General features: G+C 42.3%; 1 protein-coding gene across 2 annotated transcripts in view; it reads left to right on the forward strand.

The window, feature by feature from the left end:
• Positions 1 to 25809, forward strand: part of LOC130124555 (neuropilin-1a-like) — a 94814-nt gene that overhangs the window by 62209 nt on the left and 6796 nt on the right. The window contains exons 7-14 of one of the 2 annotated variants that reach the window (XM_056293957.1): positions 9004 to 9159; positions 9619 to 9763; positions 11924 to 12099; positions 13335 to 13490; positions 17319 to 17463; positions 20237 to 20416; positions 22581 to 22622; positions 24837 to 24974. In XM_056293957.1, the coding sequence (XP_056149932.1) occupies positions 9004 to 9159; positions 9619 to 9763; positions 11924 to 12099; positions 13335 to 13490; positions 17319 to 17463; positions 20237 to 20416; positions 22581 to 22622; positions 24837 to 24974 (1138 nt within the window). The remainder of the gene's footprint in view (positions 1 to 9003; positions 9160 to 9618; positions 9764 to 11923; positions 12100 to 13334; positions 13491 to 17318; positions 17464 to 20236; positions 20417 to 22580; positions 22623 to 24836; positions 24975 to 25809) is intronic. The other variant, XM_056293958.1, reaches the window with a different exon arrangement.

The following is a 25809-nucleotide window of genomic DNA, read 5'->3' on the forward strand; positions in this document are numbered from 1 at the left end:
TAGAGAGCGATGGTCGGGTTAGGACACGCACAGGGAGGGTGGTGAGGTCAGTGAACAGGTTAATAGAATCTATGGCTCAGATGCCATTTCTACGGAATGTGAGGGTTTGAACTTTGATGGAGGTTGGAGTCATTCAAACTAGTTTAATGTGAGTTATTAGGTGTCTATCAGACAGGGTTGTTTTGGGCCAAGTGCATGGTGTGGCGTATCAGGCGTCACATTGATCTAAGGGAATTCTGAGACTTGATGAACCTCATTATTTTCTGGACCTCGTAACCGAGGTAGCTCCTAAGTTGACTGGAGGACTAGGTACTTCTTTTCACTTGTGCCAGTAGTCAGTGATGGACTTTTCCTTTCCTCTTTCTCTTTTTATCCTGCTGTCAGGATGTTGGTGAATTTCAGGAGGGGTGAATGTAACCAGGTTAAAATTAATGTTTTTATTTTATTTTGTTTGAGTATGAAATATCACCAAATCCTGTCTGTGTGCTGTTATTTGTGTTTACTACATTTTATTTTATGTCATTATTTACTTTTATGTATGTTTTCCAACGACCGTCATATACATGTACTGTCGCTTTAAGAGAGAGGTCTTGTGGGTACATGGAAGAGGGAACGCGGGAGAGGCCATTTTTGTTTTGTGGGAGGAGTCTCAAGCAGCAATCGAGCCGAGCCACACGTATTTCTTACCGTAGGACAGTTTTGCTGGTTGAGGAGAACGTAACCTTGAGTATCCCTGTAAGAAGATACTGCAAGCTGTGGGATAAAATACTTGTTTATCCTTTCTTACATCGGAGTCCCGTGGACGGTTTCTCCTTCTAACGCACATGAGTGAAGTCCGGGCAGTGGTTGAACTTCGACCCCCACGTCCGTAAGAAACACCGCTCCCGCTGGAGGACTGGACGTTTGTCGAAGGGTTTGAAACCAAAAGAAATGGCAAGGTGGGCCAAATAGAGTCCTGTGTGTCCCCCCTCCTTCCTTGATCATGATGATGATGATGATGATGATGATGAGAGACTGAGGGCCCCCCACAACACCTGGGGCCCCACCCAAAATAGAACACAACGCAGAGCTAATGATGAGAGTGACGGGCATGCAGCAGGCTGACCAGCATAGAACAGCATAGGACTGCCCCCGTTACACTATTTTAGCTGCTCTAAGCTAGGGCTGGGCCAGTATATTCGACTATTCGAATATTCATTCATCAGATAGTTATTGACATCCCTCTCACAGCAGTGATGTCACGCTTCAATTCACGTTGGCCGTTAAAGGGAAAACAAAATACCGAAGACCTCAGCTGTGCTGCTGTTGTGCTACCTTGTTCTATTTATTACAGTTAGTTCATTTATTTTTCGTTCTTTACTGTGTCGGTAACTGGTAAAAATAATAATAATAATAATAATGATATAATAATAATAATATTCAACATCCATGCAGTCCAGAAGATCGCCCTACTTGGAACAACCCACATATTACAACGAGTACTGTCAATCAAGTGACATCTGCCCTATAGTGCCTCAGGTCCACAGTTTGGACCCGGCTCTGCAGGATGTAAAACAGGAAACACAAAAGAAATAATAATATTAATAATAATAATTTGAGTGGTTTGTGATTTTTCAGAAAAACTGTCAGAGTATTACACTATGAGGCCCACTGTTACGGCTATCTCATTAAAACTATTGTTGTTATAACAGAAATATGGGTGTTTTGTATCTCTGTTTGACTCTTGTTGGGTTCAGGTTGTAAAGCATTATAAGCTAATAGCTGACGGAATGTGGGACTGGAGTTGGCCCCGTCCACTGCTCCTAGTGTATAGGAGGGGTTAAATGCAGAGGACAAATTTCGTCTCAATGTATGCGAGTACTGAGATATGACAATAAAGAAATTATAAAGAAATATAAATCTTATATCTTAAATATGTTGCAGCTTGTATGCTGTTCCTGCACTTCTGTTTCACAGCGCTTTGTTGGGCATTATCTCAGAGTCAGAACCTTTTACTGAGCATTTATGTAGGTCTGTAATTTACCCATGATATGAAAAATTGCCACAAGCTGTTACCATGTCACAAGAAGTTTATAGATAGGACCTCATTTAACCAAACGCATTGGGATTACAAACTTGCATAAAACACGCCAAACCTTTTGGAAAATGTTTTTTTTATTATCATTATTAACAAATAACAATACAAACAACAATACTGTAGAATAACAGAATTCTTAAAAACGGATGCCTTCAATTAACTAGAAAGACGTGTTGCGGCGCTATGCCGTCCATCTCAGCTGAGAACGGAGAAATTGAAACGGTTGAGTCCTTCCTGAGTCATGTTCAGCCCCCCACCCGTAGCCCAAAAAATGGTATTCAGGACTGCCCTACTCCAGACATTCACCGACAGTGTGCAAGTACAAAAGCAGTGTGTTAATGAAAACAGAGTACAAGCCTCGAGATATCAGGAATCAGGAACATTTATTTGTCAAACGAAATATCGTTTCCCCCAGCCCACAGCAGTGCAACACAAAGACAAAAACACGTCCAAAACCTACAAGAACACTTAAAGCCAAGCTACAAAAAAAAAACTACAACAACACATATCCAACACTGTCCAAGAGAACGAACGCCAGCCAGGATGACTGTTGGAACTGCCGGTCTGCGTGGGCTAGCAGTTAGCTTAGCCTGCCCGGCTTTCGCGTCCTATCTATTATTCTTATATATACTCCTATATAGTCTAATATTCCCCTATATCCTTGTTAGCCATTCAGAAGGGAGAGAGGAAAATTGCATAGTAGTTTCCTGTGACTTATGGGAAACAGAGGTTTGATGGATTTTTTTTTCCTGCTGAATAGATCTGAAAACATTGTGTCATGCCGCGTACTTTGAGTATCATTTCCAGTATACTTACAGTTTTGCATATCACTGTTCTAGAAACAAAGGTTTATGTCTTGAAATACAGCAGGTCATTGTATCTGCTGAGAAAATTATGATTGAAGAAAATGATCAGAACAACTTTATTTTCTTGGAAAATGACTGAAATTATTTCATTTCACTGGCAAACTGTTCCAATTGTTTAAGAAAAATAAGATTTAAGGTCTCAAGTCTAGATTAAATTACATGTTATGACAGATTTTTTTTTTACAGTGTAATAAGTCTAGACCCACAATCATTGTAGGAAATTGCCAGCAGCCACCACCTGGTTAATTCAATTTAAGATGCAGCTGCTACATCAGCTTACTCAACCATGTGTTTAAGTGGGTAAACAGCCATGGCCTCTAGCTTGATGGTTTTGTTACAGAAAATTATATTTGGCCTGTAAAATAAAGAAAGTTGCAGGTGACTTTTCTAATTTGATTCAATTAGTATTGTTATAAGCTACATTGAGATATTCACATTTCAGAAATGGACACCTTGTGAAATTATTCTTGCCTGGCATAAAAATGAAACACATTCTGGTTTACTGTTTAATTCGGGGATCATCTGAACATTTTTGCTAATAAAGTAGTCCTGTGTTTATGGATAGAATCATCGGGTTTTTTTGAACTATTTGCCGATGGATATCAGGTTTAGTATTTCAATGATGCTTTTGCAAAATTTACACTTTTTTGACATGTTAAATGAATGCATTCAATTAACAATGAATGTGTGCTTGTTTAGACTCCCTGTATGTTACAGAGCTTACTGGAGATCCTTTGATAGGTTCAAAACAATCTCATGACCTGTACGGCTTCACCAGCAAGCAAAAAATGTCCCAGCACGTCCCCTAAAGGTCCTCTTCGAACGGCCGATAAATGTCATTGTGTAGGGTTTTCATCACATCACAGGGACATTATCGCGGGACGGCCCTGTCAGGACATGACAGGGGTGTTAGGGGAAAGTCCTCTGGATGTCCCCGTGACGTCCTGGGGACGTCATTGCGCAAAGTTCAGGAAACGTCCCGAGGACATCACAGGGACATTAGGGGAAAGTCCTCTAGACGTTACAGCACCGTCCTGGGGACGTTATCGTGGGACGTTACAGGGACGTCCCAAGGACACTACAAGGACGTTAGGGGAAAGTCCTCCAGACATCACGGAGACGTTGTTGTGGGCCCGAGGACATTACAGGGACATTAGGGGAAAGTCTTCTAGACGTTAAAGCACCGTCCCGGGGACGTTATCGAGGGACGTCCCTGTAACGTCTCAAGGACATTACAGGGATGCTAGGGGAAAGTCCTCCAGACAAGGACATTAGGACGTTACAGGGACATTAGGGGAAAGTCTACTAGACGTCCCCGTGACATAATGAAAACCCTACACAATGGCATTTACCAGACATTCGGAGAGGACATTTAGGGGATGTGCTGGGGACGTTCTTTTGTTTGCTGGGTCAGTAACATGTGATGAGATCTTTGCCTGGGTAGCCGGTGACCTATCAATTGTGGCATGTGTCTACATTCAATTAACGCAGCAGCCCAAACTCATATTGCGCATGAATAAATAAAACAGTCTCCATTAGTTAGACTATGAAGAAACAAATATAGTGCTTTTCACACATAGCTCCCAATAAATTACTGGGACAACCTTTCAAGCACCGCTAGTGATTTTCATTATGTACACGTGCAGCTACATCCAAGAGCATTTCTGTCTTGTGCCTTTTCACACATGCCATGGTAATGCCGGAATAGATGGGGCAATAAACAGTCCAGTAGATAATAATAATAATAAATAAACTTTATTTGTATAGCACTTTTCAAAAACAAGTTTACAAAGTGCTTCACAGACGTACAAACAGAAAATACTCAATGCAATCAAGAAATAGAAACATCGATAAAAGGCAATGAAAAAAATCTAAAGATAAAATAAATAGATAAAAGCATAATACAAAATTAAACTCTACTTAAAAGCTATTTTATAAAAATTAGTTTTTAAAAGAGATCAATGTCATCCTCTGCGTCAACTGAGAGGGGCGCCCTTATTTCTGAATCTGTCCAGTTTCCAGCCGTCTAGAAAAAAAAATAAAAAAACAACTTGTGTTGCACTTGTCAAATCACCTGTGAGGCAAGGCAACCGTCGCGGATCCAAATATGTCATCAGCGTAGTCTTGTGATCAGTTCGCTTGCTCCACGTGAAAGCATCTTTCGTCAAACGGATGTAACCCTTTACATGTGTGTGTCCCTGCAATGTTACTGCTTTTATTCACAAAACCGCCTTACCTGTATTTTTCCCGAAATGTTACATGGTCTTGGGGTGGAAAATTTTCAGTACAGATTTTCCTGCTCCCATTCACACATGACCTTGTGCGGGAAGCGTTCCTGAACATTTCAGGGAAAGACTGCATGTGTGAAATGATGCCTACCGCAAAGTCAGTCAGATGTGAAGCAAATGCGCAATCAAACCTAATCAATGGACACATCCCGCTTCATACACAACACAATAAAAATGCCCTTGTGTCGGTACACGGTGAGAGAAAAAGAGAGAGAGAGAGAGAGCGAGAGAGAGGGCTTGGTCTCAGCGCACCAATAAGTAGAAAAAGCTTTTTCCCTCCTACAAAACGTGCAAAGCACCGACAACCACACACAATGGGGGTCTGGTGTCAGCACACCAGGATAAAGAGAATGAGCACGAAATCGTCCAGACCCACAATGCCCCTGATGTGAGTCACGAGCACGTCCTTCTTAACCTCCCTCTCATGTCTTTGTGACGAGAAAACAGAGAACTCTTGGTGTCAGCGCACGGTAGCCTTACATCATACAACATACACAGAGCCAATGAAAGGGTTTTTTAAAAAAAGAGTAAAATTATACTTTTTTTTTAAAGGGGGCATTTACTTAATTTGTAGACGAAATCATTGTGCCTATCTGTCTCGTCAGAGATGTCAGTGACTTTGTTATAAAAATCTTCCTTGTTAGGTGTATTCCTTAGTTTCAAAGCAAAAGCAAACGCAAAAGCCAGACTAGCTATCAGCAAAGTTTACTAGTCTGGCTGGGCTGCAGCCACATAGCCAGCCCTTCTTTTGGTACCACTCTGTTGGAAAAGTTGGTGTAGTCTTTCGCCCCTTCCGCTTAGTAAGGTCCTGCAGGTCAGGTGTTGGTTTGCCATTAGCAACCACAGCTCTTTTTTTCTTCATAAAACAATGGTGACATTAAGTAAGAATTATCCACACTGGCCGCCGCCGTTAAGCTGTCCATGCCAGGTGGCAGAGGAAAGGTGCAGAATGAGGAGTGAGTGTCACGTGACAAGAAAGAGCGGAGGCAGGGTCGGTCTTTGCCTGCTCGTTGATCACTCAACACAGTGGGACAACCAGCTATGCATGCACAAGTCTATGAAAACGTCGACCTTTGCGCCAAACCTGAAGACAGAGGCACTGATAGCCTCTGCCTCAGCCCATGGCCTTAAACGTCCTGCATTCAGGAACGGTAGGTTTTAGGAGAAGGCTGTGGCAAAAGGAGCATACTGTACTTTTAAAACAACTATTCTGACTAGTTTTATTGCAGTATTGGCAACCCTGAGATAAATTATGAATAATGAAAATTTTAAATAAATGAATTCCCAACCTGAATTCGGCTAAGCGGCTTGGATAATGGATGGATGGAAATAAAATTCATGAAATTGTGAATTATGACTATGAAGAAATTATCAATGAATACAGCTATCATGTAATCTCAACATTTCTTTTTAGCTTTGGTGAGGCACTGCCTACCCCGACCGCACATCACTGATGGCTTTACACACAAACAGACAAATATAGGTCATAAATCACACTTTACTCATTAGTGGTGCAGGCAGACAGCTGCAAATTTTGTCCTGAACACACACACACACACACACACACACACACACACACACACACACACACACACACACACACACACACCTCAGTCAGCAAACAGATATTGCTGCCCAGTGGATAGTAGTCAGAGCTACATGTCACATATTTGTGGTTTCATTGGTCTTCATCCATCTCGTGAGCTCATCACATTGGACCTGATCCCCACACACCCCTACTCCACCCCACCCCAGCCAATCTTAAAATTAGTCTGTGGTGTATATAAAAGAAACATGTGTGTGTGTGTGTGTGTGTGTGTGTGTGTGTGTGTGTGTGTGTGTGTGTGTGTGTGTGTGTGTGTGTGTGTGTGTGTGCGCGTCTGTGTGTGTCGCTGTAAGTTTTTAAGGAAAGGGGAAAAGCCATGAGTATGCTGGTGAGGTTGAAGGGGATCAATAAAGTTTCTTCTTCAAATGGTACAAGTTTTATTTAATGAAGAATTTAGGGAACATCGACAAGATTTATATTATAATTTTCCTTTCTCTTTAAAAAATATGCATAATAGAGCAAATATATAGCCCAAAAAATTCAAAAGAAATTTGTTTGGTCTTTTACATGTTGGAAACTGATATTGGGATCAGACAATAGACGTCATCTGTCAGGACATACTCTCACCAGCTTCAATACAAAAAAATTTCAAACTTGGATTTTTTTTTTTATCCAGACTTATCAGCTGCACTTTAAGATGTTAATTTACTGATGTCATTACATCAGTAAATTTTGCTAACTTTGCATTTTCTAATATATTTGACTTTATTTATGTCCGTGTAACTTATTTTTTAAAAATAACCACAAAACGGGGAATTTGATTGTTGTACTAGAAATCCAACACTTTCTCTTAATTTCCAGCAAATATCATGAGCGATGGACTGTTCTGTTGAGAAAAGAAGTGCTTTTAGATGGTCAGCCTAAAAACCTCCTCAGTACCATTAGCAGGCCTGGGCACAAAACAAAATCACTTTCCAACTTTTGCTTTTTGTGTGTGTGTGCGTGTGCGTGTGCGCGCACGCGCGCTTATGCATGTGTGTTTTAGAGGTATATTTTATGTAAATTATGAGATGAAAACTCCTCTTATTAGCTTTTATTCGTCTCATCTCTTCTGTCATTTTTATATCTCTTTTCCTATGGTCCCACATTCTGGTCTTTGAACCTTTTACCTCTTACTGTTGTGTGCCTTTTAAGGTTGTCAGCATAAAAACTGAAGTTTATGCTGACAGTCATGTTACAGTGATGTCCCGATTAAAAATCAGCACTTTCTCGGTAAAGTACGTTGAATAACATCCCTTCGTTGCATAATATGCCTGTTAAGTTCACTTATGTATGATTGAGAAATGGCTGCCTGACATACGGGGCAGTGCCTCTCTCCAATCTGACGCTCTCATTGTTTGACTACATGTGGAGGGAGTCAGAGTGTAAATGAGATTTGAGCTCCTGTTACCAAAAAACTGAAACTGAAACATTACCCAGTACAGGGCAGTGTGGTGGTACAATGGTTAGCACGGTCACCTCACAGCAAGAATGTCCAGGGTTCGAACCCCGGAGTTGTCCAACCTTGGGGGTCATCCCAGGTTGTCCTCTGTGTGGGGTTTGCGTGGGTTTCCTCCGGGTGCTCCGGTTTCCTCCTGCAGTCGAAAGACATGGCCAATTCACCTGACCTGACAAAATAGGTCAGGCGAATCGGCCATACTAAAATGTCCCTATGTGTGAATGTGTCAGCCCTGTGATGGCCTGGCGGCCTGTTCAGGGTGTCTCCCTGCCTGCCGCCCAATGACTGCTGGGATAGGCTCCAGCATCCCATGACCCAAATTGGATAAGCAGTTTGGATAATGGATGGATGGATTACCTGGTACACCCAAAACTTATTATTCATATACTGAGAATGATATCTGGGGTATACAAAGAAGCTTAGCAACCAAGTTAACTCGGCCATATTTTATGTTTATTTATTTCTTTTTAAACATTTATTTATCCAGGGAGAGTTCATTATGAATACAGGTTCCTTTTCAGCAATGACCTGTTTCTCATTCTTCTCATTCTTCACATTCTTGGAGCTGCTTAACAGAACAAGCAGCTTTTTTACGGTTGGCCATTAAGCAGTGCCGCCTTTGCAGTCAGGGGTTAAGGGCCTTGTGCACCCTAGATCCGTGGATCCCAATAGGTGACCTCATATTGATCTTGTCTGTTAACCTTTCGTGGTGTTTATTGTGTTGTCAGGTGGACCTGGGATTTCTCCGGTTTGTCTCAGCCATTGGGACGCAGGGAGCCATCTCCAAAGAGACCAAGAGGCACTACTTTGTTCGCTCCTACAAAGTGGACGTGAGCTCCAACGGAGAGGACTGGATCCCAGTGAAGCAGGACTCTAAACAAAAGGTAGGCATGGGTGATGAATATCATAACTGCCCATAATAATTACCTCTTCATACTCTAATGAAGGGCACTGTTTTTAAATCTTTAAGGAGGAAAGAAGTTTGGTTCGTGGTTGAATCAGCAGTTTTGGCAGGACCAGCCGGCAGGGCTAGCCCTGCAAACATCAGTCAGACTGACTGACTGACTGACTTACTGACTGAGTGATCATAGTTGGAGTGACTAACTGAGTGATCAGTTTGACACAATTGTGCTGCTGGATCAGGTGAAGATGTAACATGCAGAATCCTCTTACTGTTATTGTTAGGGTTAATACTGCTGTGTGTGCCCATGAGCAAGGCAGTGGAGAGAAGAACTGGAGCTGGTCCCCGGGCACTGCAGCTGCCCACTGCTCATTCCACTGTAACCTGTACAATGACAAAAATAAAGTGGCTTTCTTCTTTTCTGTTATTCCGTGTTCATCAGATTTTCCAGGGCAATCACAACCCAACAGATGAGGTGCAGTCCTTCTTGCCCAAGCAGACCCTGGCCCGCTATATCCGCATCAGACCCATGAATTGGGAGCAAGGCATCTGCATGCGCTTTGAAATCTATGGCTGCAGAACCTCAGGTACCACTGGCTGATAACTAGGACATGGAATATATGGAGTGTAGGGGTACAGGCACATATGGGCTACACATGGACATGTTTACAGGGTGAGAGAGGCAAAGATGTCTCACCAGAAACACCCTCTCTAATGATCGGGGGGGTGCCCTGACCGACCAGAGGAGGCGCTATTGCAGCGACCAGGACAAATACCCAAATCCGACTTCCCACCTGCAGACGTGGCCAGTTGTGTCTGTAGAGACGCCCGACCAAGCCGGAGGTAACACGGGGATTCGAACTGCCGACCCCTGTGTTGGTAGGCAACGGAATAGACCGCTACGCTACCCGGGTGCCCCCAAAGTGTGTTTTAGCCAGCACCTATGAGAACGCCCCACATTTCTCTGTTGGTTTAGAATAATCAATATAATCCAGTGAGTAATCAATATATCAATGTGTCATTTAGTCAAAAAATTTATTTTTGAAACATGTTAATGCATTAAAAAAAATACAAAGAATGCAAAGAATGAGAACTATATTTTATATGCAGCAGAGACCCTGAGGGACATGGGGCAGAACAAAAAATGTGTATATGTAAGAGTTTGGCATTACCTTGCAAATCTTCTTGAGTTCTCTGGAGAAATGTTTTGCAGTTTCTCTCACAGTTAGAATCCTGCTGTTGTCTCAGTCGCAGGTAGCACAATTGTCAATGCTCCTGGGTGGGGGGGGGGGCAATGGGGGTAATGTGTTCCACCATTGCAATTAGCAACTCCCACAGGTGGCGGGGAGCCTGTACAGCTGTGGTGGGTCTAGAGGAAACAGTGTGAGCCTGCTCCGCATATGTTACTTTCATAAAGGTCCATGTGAATATGGAGACGTGGACAAAGCTGGGAAACCTGTGTGTGTGTGTGTGTGTGTGTGTGTGTGTGTGTGTGTGTGTGTGTGTGTGTGTGTGTGCGTGTGTGTGCGTGCGTGTGCGCGTGTGCGTGCGTGTGTGCGTGCGTGCATTCAGAGGCAGTCAAGGCATTCCCATGCACATAAAAAGGCAGCGATCATCACGCACAGTCTTGCGACAAAATACGTGCTCACGCTAACACACACAAACACAGACACACACAGGGGGTTTCCATAAAGACCGGTGAATAGTTGTTTTTGTGAACAGTTGCTGTGTTGTATTGTGAACAGGCGTAGTTATAAAAGTAGATTGCGGGCCAAAAAATTAGACATCACGCTGCAGAGGAATTCACGTCCAAAGGAACCTTTGTTAAGCAGCAGAGAAGTATTTGTGAAATGAAGTACTTCAATACACAGCAGGGTGCAGTTGCTTAAAACCGGATATTAGATTTGGGTTGTTTTGGAAAATAGATTTGTTTGCCCCATTAAATTGTTCCATGAATTTGTTTTGTTTTTTTGAGAAAACTTAATGAAAGGCATGCTAATTTCTCCACACGTGTTGCATCTGCAATGAACTCATCATGCAGTCATGTCAGGTTAACACAACCAAGTTTGACAAATCTGTTTTGTTTCACAAAATAGCTTTATTACAGGCTACTTTAGTGAGCAACAAAAAAAACAAAAACAAAAAAAACCAGAACAAACAAAATTCAAAAGCAACAGAAAAACTACAAAATCACAATTAGAAGCAGTCAAGATAGTAAAGGATTGTGTGTGTGTGTGTGTGTGTGTGTGTGTGTGTGTGTGTGTGTGTGTGTGTGTTTGTGCGTGTGTGCGTGTGTGCGTGTTAGTGTGTGAGCATAACTAACTAAAAATCTTTTTCTTTCTGTCACTACACTGACGCTTAGCTGAAATGCCTCTACATCATATAGGACATAAAAAGAGGAGGAACGCCTAGTTGCACCATGTGTGATGTGGTCGTTCAAGGGCTGTTAGAAAAAAAAATAGCCAAGCAAGTTTGGGCATCGAGAAGGAATTTGACTTGTTGAGATGCTCACATAAAACCCAAAGAATTTATTACAACACTGTTACGTAGACTGTCTAAGCCGAACAAGAAAAGAGAAATAAAGAAGTTTTGGGAACAGTTAGTATCTTTCGTACAGCGTGGGGGAAAAAAGTCCGTCATGTTTACAATTATTTCACAAACTTGCCCTCTCCAACTTCTCTCTCTCTGTCTCATTGTCTCTCCCTCTCCCCCTGCCCCCGTCTCTCTTACTCTCCTTTTGTTTACAGACTACCCATGCTCGACGATGCTGGGTATGGTTTCAGGTCAGATCTCTGACACCCAGATCAGCGCGTCATCGTACGCCGAGCGGGGCTGGATGGCGGAGAACGCCCGCTTGCTGACGGGGAGGTCAGGCTGGACCCAACAGCAAACCAAACAACCCTTCAAAAATGAGTGGCTACAGGTAGGGTTAAGGTTTTGGACAGTCAATATGGTAAAAAGATAAATATGGTGTAATGAATTTTGGCTGACTTTGAGTTTGCTTATTTGACACAGATTGGTAGCTTTTGAAATGCAGTATAGTGTTATAGTATTCAAAATGATCTTTTTTTCATTGCAACTTCTTTACAATACTGCTCAAGTGTTGACAGTGTCTATAGTACACTTTATGTGACCTCTCGTATTTACATTATATTATTATATTTCATTATTATATAATAATTCATGATTATATTATTATATTTAAATATTATTTCTATATATATATATAATATTATTATATTATTTTATATTTATTAATATATTATATATACTATATATTTATAATATATTATATTATATGTATATTAACATATCTACATTTCCTACATAGTATATACAATTCCTAAATTATAGTACATCTTAAGTGTGTGCTGCTATGTTGATCTAATATGTCCATGGAGTTGTTCAAGTTTCATCAGATATCATCAATACACAATTTATTTAATTTACACAAAGAATGGTAGTGTATAATTGACAGCAGTATTGTGGAATCATAAGTATTTGTTGTAGGTCATGCCATTATATCTTAAAATACAGTGTACCCCCCAGGCAACATCGGGTTTACGTTGCTAAAGTCCAGACAGTTTCTGGATATTGGCTTTATTTGTTGCAGACATATTCTTTTAGCTGCTAGTGCACTAGTTTCTCCTTCATAAAGACTTTAATGCAAACATACTGATTAGTTCTGAAGTTAAAGGACACAATACCAGCAGAGTCATGCAGTTAGTCGGTTTAAGTTGGGTGCACAGTTGAGGATAATGGGGCAGATTCTCCACCAGACGAGTTTATCTGGACAATCGAAAGGGGAAGTAGATCCCAATCAGAGACTTAGTTGACTTTTGTCCCGGGACATATTAGATCTTAACCAGCCCAATTGATCTTACAGACATATTGACGGTCAGTCTGTCAGTATCCCTGTCTGTGAACTGCTGAGTCATTTGGGTTTCCCGGTAACTGAACCAATTAAACATATGCCAATTGGATCAGTTTTCTTCTCTCGCTCTACCCTCCACCTTCCTATCCCAGAAAATAGAATAATTAATTTGTCATCCACTCACAAATAAGTATCCATCAGTGAGTTGGTTTACCCATCTGTTTCTTATCTATAAACCAGCTGACTAACCAACCAACTGGCCTGACTCTCACGCTCCCTTGCAGGTGGACCTGGGCCAGGACAAGCTTGTGACTGGTGTGATGATTCAGGGAGGGAAACATCGTGAAAGGAATATCTTCATGAAGAGGTTTAAGGTGGGCTACAGCCTGGATGGAGAAGAATGGACAATGGTGAAGGAGGACAACACCACCAGACCCAAGGTTGGTTGGTGGTCAGACTCCTTGGTCCTTTGTTGGTTTTAAGGATAGCATGCGGTTTACGTGTTATTTAGCACATATATTATCAAGGTTGAAATGGTGATAAGGTAGTTTTGAAGGGAGTTGTCAACAGTGGAATCCTACATCAAGTCTGGGTTTTGTTCAAGAAATTAGGTATTCGCATTTTTAGTTTTCATAACTAACATAAAAAACCTACACAAAAATGCAAAAAACTGATAGCCAGCCTTGGCTCCATCGCTGAATTAGTGTGACCATCCACATGGGGCTCACTAGGACACACTCCCTCTGTCTTAGTCTCTCAATCATATCCTACTGTGCAGCAATGCAAGTTAATGCAGATCGATGGGAATTGAATTATGGGAGGGCCAGATTGAAGACTGTTGACAAGGAAATATACTCTCTTCCAGTAAGGCCTGCATGCTATTAAACTCCCACAACACCACTCTGGTAATGCCATGTTTCACTACAAAATGACAGAGTACTATTTATGTACAGCCTTCTGGTGGAATATAGCATAAGCTATTTATTGTCTGCTTTTATCTAATTTTTTTCCAATACTGTGATTACATAGTGCCATTTCTTAAAGGGGGTGGAATCCTTGGACCTAGCTGTGTTAGTGCGTAGTCCATTCCTACCGAGCACAACGAGATGCTACACATTCATTTGTGTGTCACTTTTTCACTCACTAGTTGATAAATACCCTCTTTTACCCATTCACTCACACAGTCCCACGGTACTGTATGAGTCCTGTGTCACTGTGCACTGTATCAGTATGTTACACTCATGTCCCGGTCAGACATATGCCGGAGCACTACAACGCAATGTCAGTTTTTTTGTGAGAGGTGTGTCTCGTGTTAAGTCCAAAAATTGTCATCCTTAAAATAATAAAACATTCCTGAAAACTGGGTGAGATTAATTCCCCTGTTCCAATGCAGTTTCATCGATTTTTAGAAATTTATGTTACTGACTTGTTAAGAGAACTCTTGAAAAAAGTTGGTTAGCGTTAAAAGCAAATGAGAACATCTCCCCCATTGGCCGATAATTTAAATGTTTTTAAGCAATACAAGATTTTCTGACTCTGCAGTTTATTGCACTATATAAATTTAGATGGATATTTTCTGCAGTGTAACACTTTTTGCAATATTGCCTCTGCACCGATGCCTCGTAAATGTATCATACTTGGCAATTAAAGCAATTCTTGCTCAGATTCCCAATAGGAAATTGATTTAATTTTTTGAAACCTTACTACTTCCACGCCTTCTAGCGGGCCCATTGGGCGACATCCCCTCCGTATCCATTCCAGATGGCAGAATGCAGGGACAGCAGGGTTCGCCACGAGAATCCTGCTGATTCATTGCAGACAGAGGTCTAGATCACCTCTCCCTGCCTCTGTGGGCAGGTTCCTGTGCCTTTTTTTTATAAACTTTGGTTCTAGTCCCCTTCAAAAGACAAGAAGGCTGCATTGTGACGGTTTGGTAGAACATACGTTCAGATATGCCTGTAGCACCCACTCACACACAATAATATGCGCACACACACACCCACACACACACACACCCACACCCACCCATATAATGATTGAGCCACACATCCTCACATAAACAAGCAAGTATGAACATGAATATGAAGCCATAAATGAACATTTTTGCACTTTCAAGCACACATGGGTGTGCAAGCTCACTTATGAACACGCTAGAGTTACACAGGTTCTGTCCTTGACACATACAAGAAAAGGCATAAATGCATAAACGCTTTGTATGAACAAAAAATGGTCTCTTACGCAAATCCAAACACACATTCACACTCTTCAGAACACAATTAATTCCCTTTTACACACACACACACACACACACACACAGAGTCACATCAGCAACTGTACCCACAATGCATCACCACTGTAGCCTTTGATGGGACCGGCAGAGAGGAGAACCCCCTGCTGTTCTGCCAATAGTCTGTCTGGTGTCCTGCTACTTGCTTCCCAGTTTGAAAGTAACTGTTTGCTTCTGCGGTTCCTCTATGTAAAAAATATGAAAGGATGGACTCTGGTTTTGATTTCCCGTCTCTCTTTGCTGGGTCTCCTAAGTTGATTCTGTTTCAGTTCCTTATCAAACTAACCGGTGTTTCATTAAAAGCAGGCCCAGATCAAACAGCATTCAGTTCACATTAAACAAGTGCTCAAAGGCGAGAGCCTCTGCGGTGTTACGCTGAATCAAGGTTCTTGTCAGTAAAAATAATTGAATTCAGTATGAAGGATACAGAGGCGCTTCCACTTGCAGATAAAACATCCACTTATTGAGGTGGATGAATTATCTCATGTTCCAGACATTTTGTATGCCAGAATGTCTAGTCACTAAAATCAACAGTAAAGCAGCATTTAAAGAAGATTAAAACCAACATTGTATTGCTGGTGGGCAGGCTTTGTCTAATGGGGCCATACAATGAATGCTATGAAGTGTAGGAGGGTATACAGTCACAGAGAAGTATTTGAAAGTCCGTTTTGTGTAACATTTGAATGTAGTGATGTGGTGAACCTCTTGTATCTGGTAATCTGGGCTGTCCAAAACAAGAATTTGCAGTTTTTGCAAGTACCATTTAACTGAAGTCTGAATAAAAGTTGAGGTTTGCAGGTAAGTTAAACTTTCATAATCGCCCTTGGACATTGCATCGTGTACTGCAGCAGGCATAAACTATGCAAAAAAAAACTTTTAAATAATTTACTATATACATAATGTCCAAATTAATGTACCAAGAAGGTTATGTCTGAGGCCATGGTTCTCTACCGGAAAATGGTGGATTGCTCCCTCCGGGTCGGGGATGAGTTGTTGCCTCAAGTAAAGGAGTTCAAGTATCTCGAGGTCTTGTTCACGAGTGAGGGAAGGATGGAGCGGGAGATTGACAGGTGGATTGGTGCAGCATCAGCAGTAATGCAGACGTTGTACCAGACCGTTGCGGTGAAGATGGAGCTGAGCCGGAAGGCAAAGCTCTCAATTTACCAGTCAATCTTCATTCCAATCCTCATCTATGGTCATGAGCTTTGGGTAGTGACTGAAAGGGTGAGATCACGGATACAAGCGGCTGAAATTAGTTTCCTCCGTAGGGTGTCTGGGCTCACCCTTAGAGATAGGGTGAGGAGCTCGGACATCCGGAGGGAGCTTGGAGTAGAGCCGCCACTCCTTCGCGTCGAAAGGAGTCAGCTGAGGTTGTTCAGGCATCCGATTAGGATGCCTCCTGGGCGCTTTCCTTTGGAGGTTTACCGGGCACGTCCAACTGGGAGGAGACCCTGGGGGTAGACCCAGAACTCAGCGGAGGGACTACATGTCCAATCTGGCCTGGGAATGTCTTGGGATCCCCCAGGAGGAGCTGGAGGGCGTTGCTGGGGGGAGGGACGTCTGGAGTGCCCTACTTAGCTTGCTGCCACCGCGACCCGAATATGAATATACATAATGTGAGGTGAAGGCAACAATGTTCCTCTCACATTAGAATAGAAACAAAGTGGAAAGAGAGAAAAATAATACACAATAAATGTAAAAATAAAATTATTACAGTTTTTGTAAAATGTGATGTAATATAGACAGTGATGCAGTTTGAAAATAATGTTTAAAGAACGACAAAAGCAATATAATGAGTGATGTGAATGTGGGAGGGGGTTTTATGGCCATCATTTTAGAGCTCTATATTGCATTGATCATGGCCTGATAAACTCATGAAAACCAAGAAGACCAAGAAACTGTTTGACTCATACACATACACTCCCTCCCTCCCTCTCTCCCTCTCTCTCTCTCTCTCTCTCTCCCCCCCTCCCCCCAATAGGTTTTCATTGGAAATCAGAACCATGACACTCCGGAGCTGAGGGCCGTGGGTCCCCTGCTGTCTCGGTTTATCAGGGTTTACCCGGAGAGGGCCACAAACGAGGGCCTGGGGCTCAGGCTGGAGCTCCTGGGCTGTGAACTGGAGGGTGAGTCCCGTCAACCTCCACTGTGTCTGCCATCTTTTTCATTGCCACATAATGCTGATCCTCACCCCTTGTATTTGATTGGATGATGACCAGCAGCGAAAGTCTGACATGGTCAAAGTTCAACGGCGGCGGCAGGAATGGGGAGGAGCTGTGCTCATGTACGTGATGCTGACATCAGAGAGAGAGAGAGAGACCGTTCTTCATCTTGGTGCTCTGAAACGGTGCTTTGACTTTTATAGACTTGAGAAAATAGGATTTCCTCAAGCTGCATTGACCACTCAAGATACAAAGTTCCCGAACTGTTTTAGGTCGTGACCACAGAAAGTTGAATCAGTTCATCTGGACACAACGTTGGTGTCTAGATGAACTGATCCAGCTCACTGTGGTCTCCTTCCCGGGATTATTCAGTCTGCATCAAGACATTTTAGGCTGTGATTGAAGAGGACGTGGGTTTCACTACCAGTTGTGTTGAGCCCCGCAGTTTTCTCGGTCAGAGTAATAGCCTGTTAGTCAGGTAACCAGTCAGTTAGAGAGATAGCCTGTTAGTCAGGTAACCAGTCAGTTAGAGAGATAGCCTGGTAGTCAGGTAACCAGTCAGTCAGCCCAACAAATCAGTGGTAAATTACTCACTCCTCACACCACGGGTCTTTTTGGCTGTGATGATAGGGCGAGAAGGGCAAGTATATAAAAGGTAGCTGTATGCCAGGACAGGCGGCTCCTTCTGCTGCAAAACTGGTCAGGACTCGTGTGTGTGTGTGTGTGTGTGTGTGTGTGTGTGTGTGTGTGTGTGTGTGTGTGTGTGTGTGTGTGTGTGTGTGTGTGTGTGTGTGTGTGTGTGTGTTTTAAACAGACCGAGAGCGCATTTGTTTGCAGTGAATGTAAAAGTGAGCAGCAAGAAGAGAAGGTGCGTGTGTGTGTGTGTGGGGGGGGGCATGGTACTGAGATTGCAGCAGGGAAAGTCAGCTTTTCACGGTCGGGGCAGGGATGGGGGAGTAGAGGGGAGGGATGGGAGTCTGTTTGAGTGTCTGGTTACCCTGCAGGGAGAAAGATAAGGATCAGTTAAAACAGGCCAGATTGAACAGAAGGTTGTGTGTGTGTGTGTGTGTGTGTGTGTGTGGACAGGCAAGGGGGGTGTGATGTTAGGAGAGGAGAAGATAGCCAGAGAGGTGTGTTTGCGCGCACGTGTGTGCGTGTGCGTGTGTGCATGTGCCTGCATGCATGCATGCAAAAAAGAGCAACATTGGTGAGACAAAAAGGGAGAGAAGGTGAGGAGAAGAGAGGAAAGGGGAAGAAGCAAAGGAGAGAGCATGAGAGGAGAGCAGGATTGAAGAAGTGGAAAAAACAACAACAGGAGATATTGTGTGGTCCACGTGCCAGCATGGCTTACTATCTGTCCCAGATCAATACAGTTTCACTTCAATGACCAAGTACAAAATACACACACACACACACACACACACACACACACAAACTGGTCCATCAGCAGTCAGGCATGATGATACTGGTAATTATAACTTGCTCATAGCTTGGTGAATCCTCTGACTTGCTCTCTGGAGATGTCGCTATACTTCATGATGTGGTTTCCATCTCAGCTGCTCCTGACAGCAACATGTTAACACAGGATTATTTCAGAGTGTATACCTTCCGTGTGTCAGAATTAACTGCAAAATGGTTTTGTTCAACTAACAGCAGGTATGAAAAGTGCCAAACCACTTATCTCTGGGTTTATTTTGATGCATTATATAACTGCTCTTCCAAAACAGCGGTTTTAGCCTGCGTATTAACACAAAAAAACTTTCAGAGAAACATCTCCCAACATCACATTAACCCATAACAGTAAGATCATTAATGGAAAATTAACACCATCCACATATGGGAACGTTTTAGCTATGCCTTGTCATTCATGCTCTTATTTTATCAGCCGTTTGGCCAGTCTCTGTACAAAAAAAAAAAAATAATAATAATAATTTTTTCTGGTCTAAAACTTCTTTGGCAGGTTATAGGTTAAACTGTCACATGAAAAATCCAGTTGCTGCTGTGGTTTGTTGTGGTAAAAGACAGTCAGCACCACAACAGGCACATTTCCACTGCCACCTACATCAATGTAAATATAGCTACCAGCTAGCTGCTGGTATGTAGTGCTGAAGGCCTACCTACCAGTGTATAGTAGCTCATGTTACTGGGTTGCCAAACAGCACACAGACCAGAGGGCACCTGGGATCTGCTCAGTGTCACAGTGTCGCTCTCGTTAGGCTGTAAAAGCAAACAAACATGGATAAACCTTAATCCTATCAGGAATGTTGGTTTAACTTCAGGGTGAGGACTGTTTCCTGGATTTGAAGATTTGGTATAGTCTCTGACTGAAACTCGTTGTCTCTCCTCTCTCTCCCTCATATCTTTCTCCACACACTTCTCCCTCTCCCTCTCTATCTCCATGAGTTGTTCTGTCTGTCTCATGAGTAACTGAATCTTGCTCTTTCCTCTTTATCTATCTATCTATCTATCTATCTATCTATCTATCTATCTATCTATCTATCTATCTATCTATCTATCTATCTATCTATCTATCTATCTATCTATCTATCTATCTATCTATCTATCTATCTATCTATCTATCTATCTATCTATCTATCTATCTATCTATCCATCCATCCATCCATCCATCCATCCATCCATCCATCCATCCATCCATCCATCCACCCATCCATCTATCTGTCTGTCTGTCTGTCTGTGTATCTAATATTTGTATTCATTTCTTTATCTTTCCTTCAAGAGCCCACAACTCTTCCGCCACCCACCACACCACACGTCACCACACTCCAGGCAACGACGTTTGGCGCCACCACTACAGCACCTGTGACCATGCTCAGCATTATGTCCATCATTTGTAGGGAGGGACAGGAGGGTTGTCCCACTGCGACAGAAACGCCTGAGGGCTATGACACAGCGATAGGTAAACCACAAAACTTCTTTTTTGCTCTCTTCCTCATGTAATTTGATGTGACTCTTGTGAATTACACACAAAGTGAATGGGTGCAAGTAAACATTATTTTCATTATAGATTACTCTGTTGATTTTTTCTTACATTAAGCCTCTCGCACAATATGGGGTCTTTAATCATTTCATCTAAAAGAATGTCGAAAATAATGACAAAACCCTACTGCAAATCCCAAGAGCCCAAGGTGATGTCTTCAACCCCCCCTAAAAAAACGAAGTATTCATTTTATAATGATACTAGAAGAACCCCGCTACAATGTAGCGGTTTGGTTATCCACCCGTCTAAATCTCCCTCCTCTTCATCCTGCCAGCTAACCGCCTTCCCCCTGCCCCTAAACCCCCCCCACTCCAACTCCCTCCCCCCAAATGCTCAGAATCATCTGAAATGCTGAGAAAAGTGGTCCCCCCCACTCCAACTCCCTCCTCCCAAATGCTCAGAATCATCTGAAATGCTGAGAAAAGTGGTTTTTAGCCATTTTTAGAAAAATTTGCATAATTATGCATAATTATTATAATTATTTTAATTTTCTGCTATTTTTCTGGTCCTCTCTGGAACAATACCTACCACCTCCAAAAAAAATTAGGATCATACGTGCATTTTTGCAAAAATGCATATTTTGCATAATGCCAAAACATGAGTCCCAGAAAAAAAAATGTATGTGAAAAAATCAAAGATGCTCAGAATCATCTGAAATGCCGAGAAAAGTGGTTTTTAGCCATTTTTAGAAAAATGCATATTTTGCATATGTATGCAGAATTATGCATAATTTTAATTTTCTGGGATTTTCCCGTACTCTCTGGAACAATACCTACCACCTCCAAAAAGAATTAGGATCATAAATGCTTTAGTTTTCGGTCCCGCTATCTACACTAACTAACTAACACACACACACACACACACACACACACTAACACCACACACATTACGAAAATATAGAAAAACCCCGCTACAATGTAGCGGTACCCCACTTCAAGTGGGGGTGGAAAGGGGCTAAATGGCAAGTAGTAGACGATGGTCACCAAGCATATTTCACATACATGACATTGCATACACAATAACATTGAAGGGAGAGAGGGTCACATTTTCCAAGTTAGGGGGGGTCCCAGAAAAAAAATGTATATAGGTGAAAAAATCAAAGATGCTCAGAATCATCTGAAATGCCGAGAAAAGTGGTTTTTAGCCATTTTTAGAAAAATGCATATTTATGCATAATTATGCATAATTTTAATTTTCTGGGATTTTTCCCTTACTCTCTGGAACAATACCTACCACCTCCAAAAAGAATTAGGATCATGAGTGCTTTAGTTTTCGGTCCCGCTATCTACACTAACACCACACACACACACATTACGAAAATATATGAGTAGATTAATCAAAGAAAAGCAGGCAAATCTTAACATTTATGAGGCATGAAACACCTTTTTTTTTTCTTTTTTTTTTGGCATATTTATATGATAAAATGATCAGTCAGTGGCCAAAATCATAATCGGATTAATTATTTTGTCAATCGACTAACCAGTGACTGAACTAATCATTTAAACACAAAAACAACACATTACTATTTATTTGTTTGGTTGAGTATTGCTATAAAACACATGGATAGTCATATGCTACTTTTTTCTGAATTGTCTCTCAGTGCTACACACATACTTTCACCAGAATTTGGGGTGAGATGCTAATGCGTAGAATTTGCTCTGACGCACAGTTTGGTTTGTCAGTGATGCCGGACACAACAAACGAGAGAAAACTGTTTACAGTCATCTGCATAACTATTCCAGCTAAGATGAAGATGCAATCTTCAGAAATTACAATGAGATTGAGATACAATAATACTTTGCCTGATTTATCAGAATTTTGTCTTGCTTCCTGAGCAGCACAGTTTCACATCATTACAATTATGCACGTATCAACACAACCATACAAATTCTCACTTAATATTGCAGGTTTGGGGGTGGGGTTTTACACTGTGCAGCCATACACACAAGCGTGATGAGGGCTGCTAGTGAGGTCATCCTTTAAACTATCAGGGGGTGTTGAGGGTGTGTTGGCATCTGTGTGGGTTGGACCTGTTCCCTTAACCTTTAAGCTCTCCCTGACTGTGCCCATCTGTCTCTGACAGGTGGCACCACAGTGGCAGACCCCATCGTGGAGTTTATGCCAGGTGAGCATGTCCGTTGTAGACGCCTTCTCCTCTTCTGTATCCTCTGCTGGGGCACCATTCATCAATTTGTGTGTACACACCCATGGGATTTTTCAGCCCTGAAGTTTGTCTCAGACCAGTGTAGAACCTGCTAACCCCTGAATTTAGACACCAGTTGACTAACACTGATGTCTTTGCAAGCCTGGGTGATTGCTCATTGCAAGAGGTGGACCATAGATGTTAGGGGGAAGGAATTATAAATAACCACCAGGCTTTGCTGCTGACTGTCAGACAATCTTGAGAGCTAAAAAAATTCCATGGATGTATAAAAACAAATTTGTACGTACAAACAATTGATGAATGAGGCCCCTGGTCTCTTCAGTTCTGTTCTGTTCTGTTCTGTTTTCTTCTTGTCTCCCCCTCCTCTTTTCTCTTGTTTATTCTCACATAGCCTTTTTTCAATTAATGTTAAAGGAGGTTGAAAGTCATGTATATGTTGCCAGATTTTTATGTCTCATTTCAGCCAACAGCCATTTTTTTTCCTCCTATGTCTCATACGATTGGCTGTGCTTACGGAGAATGATGACACTGGCTTGCATAAACACAAACTGCTTTTTCGTGGCCATAGCTAACAAATGAGCCTTACCCCGAGCAATATTTGGCCTTGCTGGCTGGACTGCAGCAAGACTGTCAAAAAAAATGGAAGGAGAGTGGAGGAGAGGGTACACGATAAAGAATAAAGGACATTTTCAGAAGGAAAAAAAATGAGACAGAGATGATGAGAGACAAGAGAGAAGGAGATGAGTGGAAGAGGGAAAGAGGGGAATAGTATGAGAAAGAGGCTGAAAAAGAAAGAGAGAGAGAGAGAGAGAGAGAGAGAGAGAGAGAGAGAGAGAGAGAGAGAGAGAGAGAGAGAGAGAGAGAGAGAGAGAGAGAGAGAGAGAGACAGGAGGCCTCTTGGGTCTTAATTATCCAAGCCAGAGTTTCAGGTGGGGTCAGTTTGGGAGCTCTCCGGCTCTACCGGCATCTCTGCAGTCTATTAGTCTACCAGGAACAGCATATCCAGTGTTATGGAGATTTTTGCATTCATTTGGATGCTGTGGTGAACCGCTGCCGCCAGTTTACTGCTTGCATCTATGGCCAGAGGGAGGGAGAGGGAAACAGTTTTTTCCCCCCCTGTCTGGGAAACATATTCGACCCACATCCGCCTGCAATGGGACCGCCATGCCCCTCCCTTCCTTGTCACTGAGGAAGGTCCCTCCGTATCTCTCTCTGTCTCTGTCTGTTTCTTTTTGTCTTTTTCTCTGTCTTGTGTTCACTCTGTCCTTCTTTCGCAAATACTGTTCTGTACATTTTACACTTTCAGTTTTAAGCATTTAGCTGAAATTCTGTTAATGAATGGTTTGCAGGGAGTCGAGTAAATTTCAATTACTAGTAGGTTGTCACTTTCACATGCAACCGGTTCGGAAGAAGTTAAGGGTCTCACTCTCTGTCTTAATTCCATGTCTGTCTCTCTTTTCCTCCTTGGTCTCTCCCTGGTCTCATCCTCCCCCTCTCTATCTCCATCCCTATTGTTCTCTGTGTCTTTCTGTCTCTGACCATATGTATGTATGTATTGGGGCTTTTCTTTGTAAACCGTGAAACTGAGTTCTTGTGTCTTGTGACACAGTATTGCTTTTGAAGGGCTTCGTGACACACACATCTACAGATAAGAAGCACCAACCTTCTAGTGCGGAGTCACACCCCTTTGGAAGGATATGTGTCTCATTCGTTTCAAGGCTTTAAGATCCACTTTTAACCACTGTCTTCCTCCCCTTCAGCTATCGCTCCATGTGGGCTTAATAAGCGAACACAATAATTTCAGCATTTATGAGGATTCACTTGTTCAGTTTTTTAATGGAGGGAACAGTTTGTCCTAAAATGATATGCTCTCAATATAAAACGAGGGGAGTTATTACATTTAATATAGTCCTTCTGAGAGATACTGGCAGCTTGAAAACTGATTATTCTTGGGAAACAGCAGTGTTTATTTTTATATATTATTTTGGAAACCCCCTCGCGCTATTTTCTGTTGGTTGCTTGTGTTGCTGGCCATCCACTGGAATTTATGCCACCGTTGCACACACTGTGGACCCACTCAGCTAAATGGTGTAAGTGAACAAGTGGTGTTCAGACTCGGAAGTGATAGTCTATTGATTTGCACTCATCCGACCGTTGATCCGTCTCTGGTTGCAGAATACCTGTGGTTTGCTTGTAACTTTGACTTCTCGTCGTTCTGCGGTTGGACCAAAGAGACGGGCACGGGGGCTGAGTGGCTCATCCAGGCCAGTGGGGCACCCACAGGCCACAAAGGTCCGACCTTGGATCACACAGGTAGGAGACAACGTGACATGTGTGTGTTACAGACGTTGATGTATTTGTCAGCTGCTTGATTGAAGCGGGAATGCTGAAGATTTACACGTGCACAAATGTGCATATTTGATACTTTGTATAAATGGTGAATTTAAGACAATAGCTAATTCACAAGTTTCCAAATCACTGGCAACATTGTTTGATTCCAAATGGATTTCTGGGAGTGGTCAAACACCGATGCAAATGCTAGTATGGTCGTGTCAGTAGGGTAAACAACAGCCTTCAGGATTAAACCTTTAACTTAGCAGTGTTGAACAAACGCCCCGTCACTGATCTTTTGACGTCATTATTCAAGAGGCTTGGCAGGGTTGTTATCTATCAGCGCTACACAACTGCCCAAAGGGAGAAATGACTGAGCTTAGCCACCACTGGAAGCAGCAAAATGTTACTAAAAGTAGCAACATTTTGCTACTCTAGCGCTCAGTGCTAGAACAACATGCTCAGGAGAGAGATTGTCAAGGACAGACCTAGAATTTTTTTTTTTTATGGGAAATAACCTTTCAAATCTAAAGACATAGGAAACAATCTCTTAACTCTAGAAACATAGAAAATTATCTGTCAAAGCTAGAAGCCAGAGGACCAGTCCTTGCATATGTAGTTGGTAAGTAACCCTAAACATGTAGAGGGTCATGCTGGAGTTTTTTTTCTCAACCTTTCAAAGTCCAAATCAGACTCACCTTTATCAGCAAGTGTAGAAGAGGAGCATGTATTTGTCTTGGTGGCAGTGTGATGCAAATGGGACAGGTGCAGATAGACGGTAGACCGTACACAAAAAAACACACACATACCATACACA

The sequence above is a fragment of the Lampris incognitus genome, chromosome 14, assembly GCF_029633865.1.
Source record: "Lampris incognitus isolate fLamInc1 chromosome 14, fLamInc1.hap2, whole genome shotgun sequence".
Taxonomy (NCBI): Eukaryota; Metazoa; Chordata; class Actinopteri; order Lampriformes; family Lampridae; genus Lampris; species Lampris incognitus.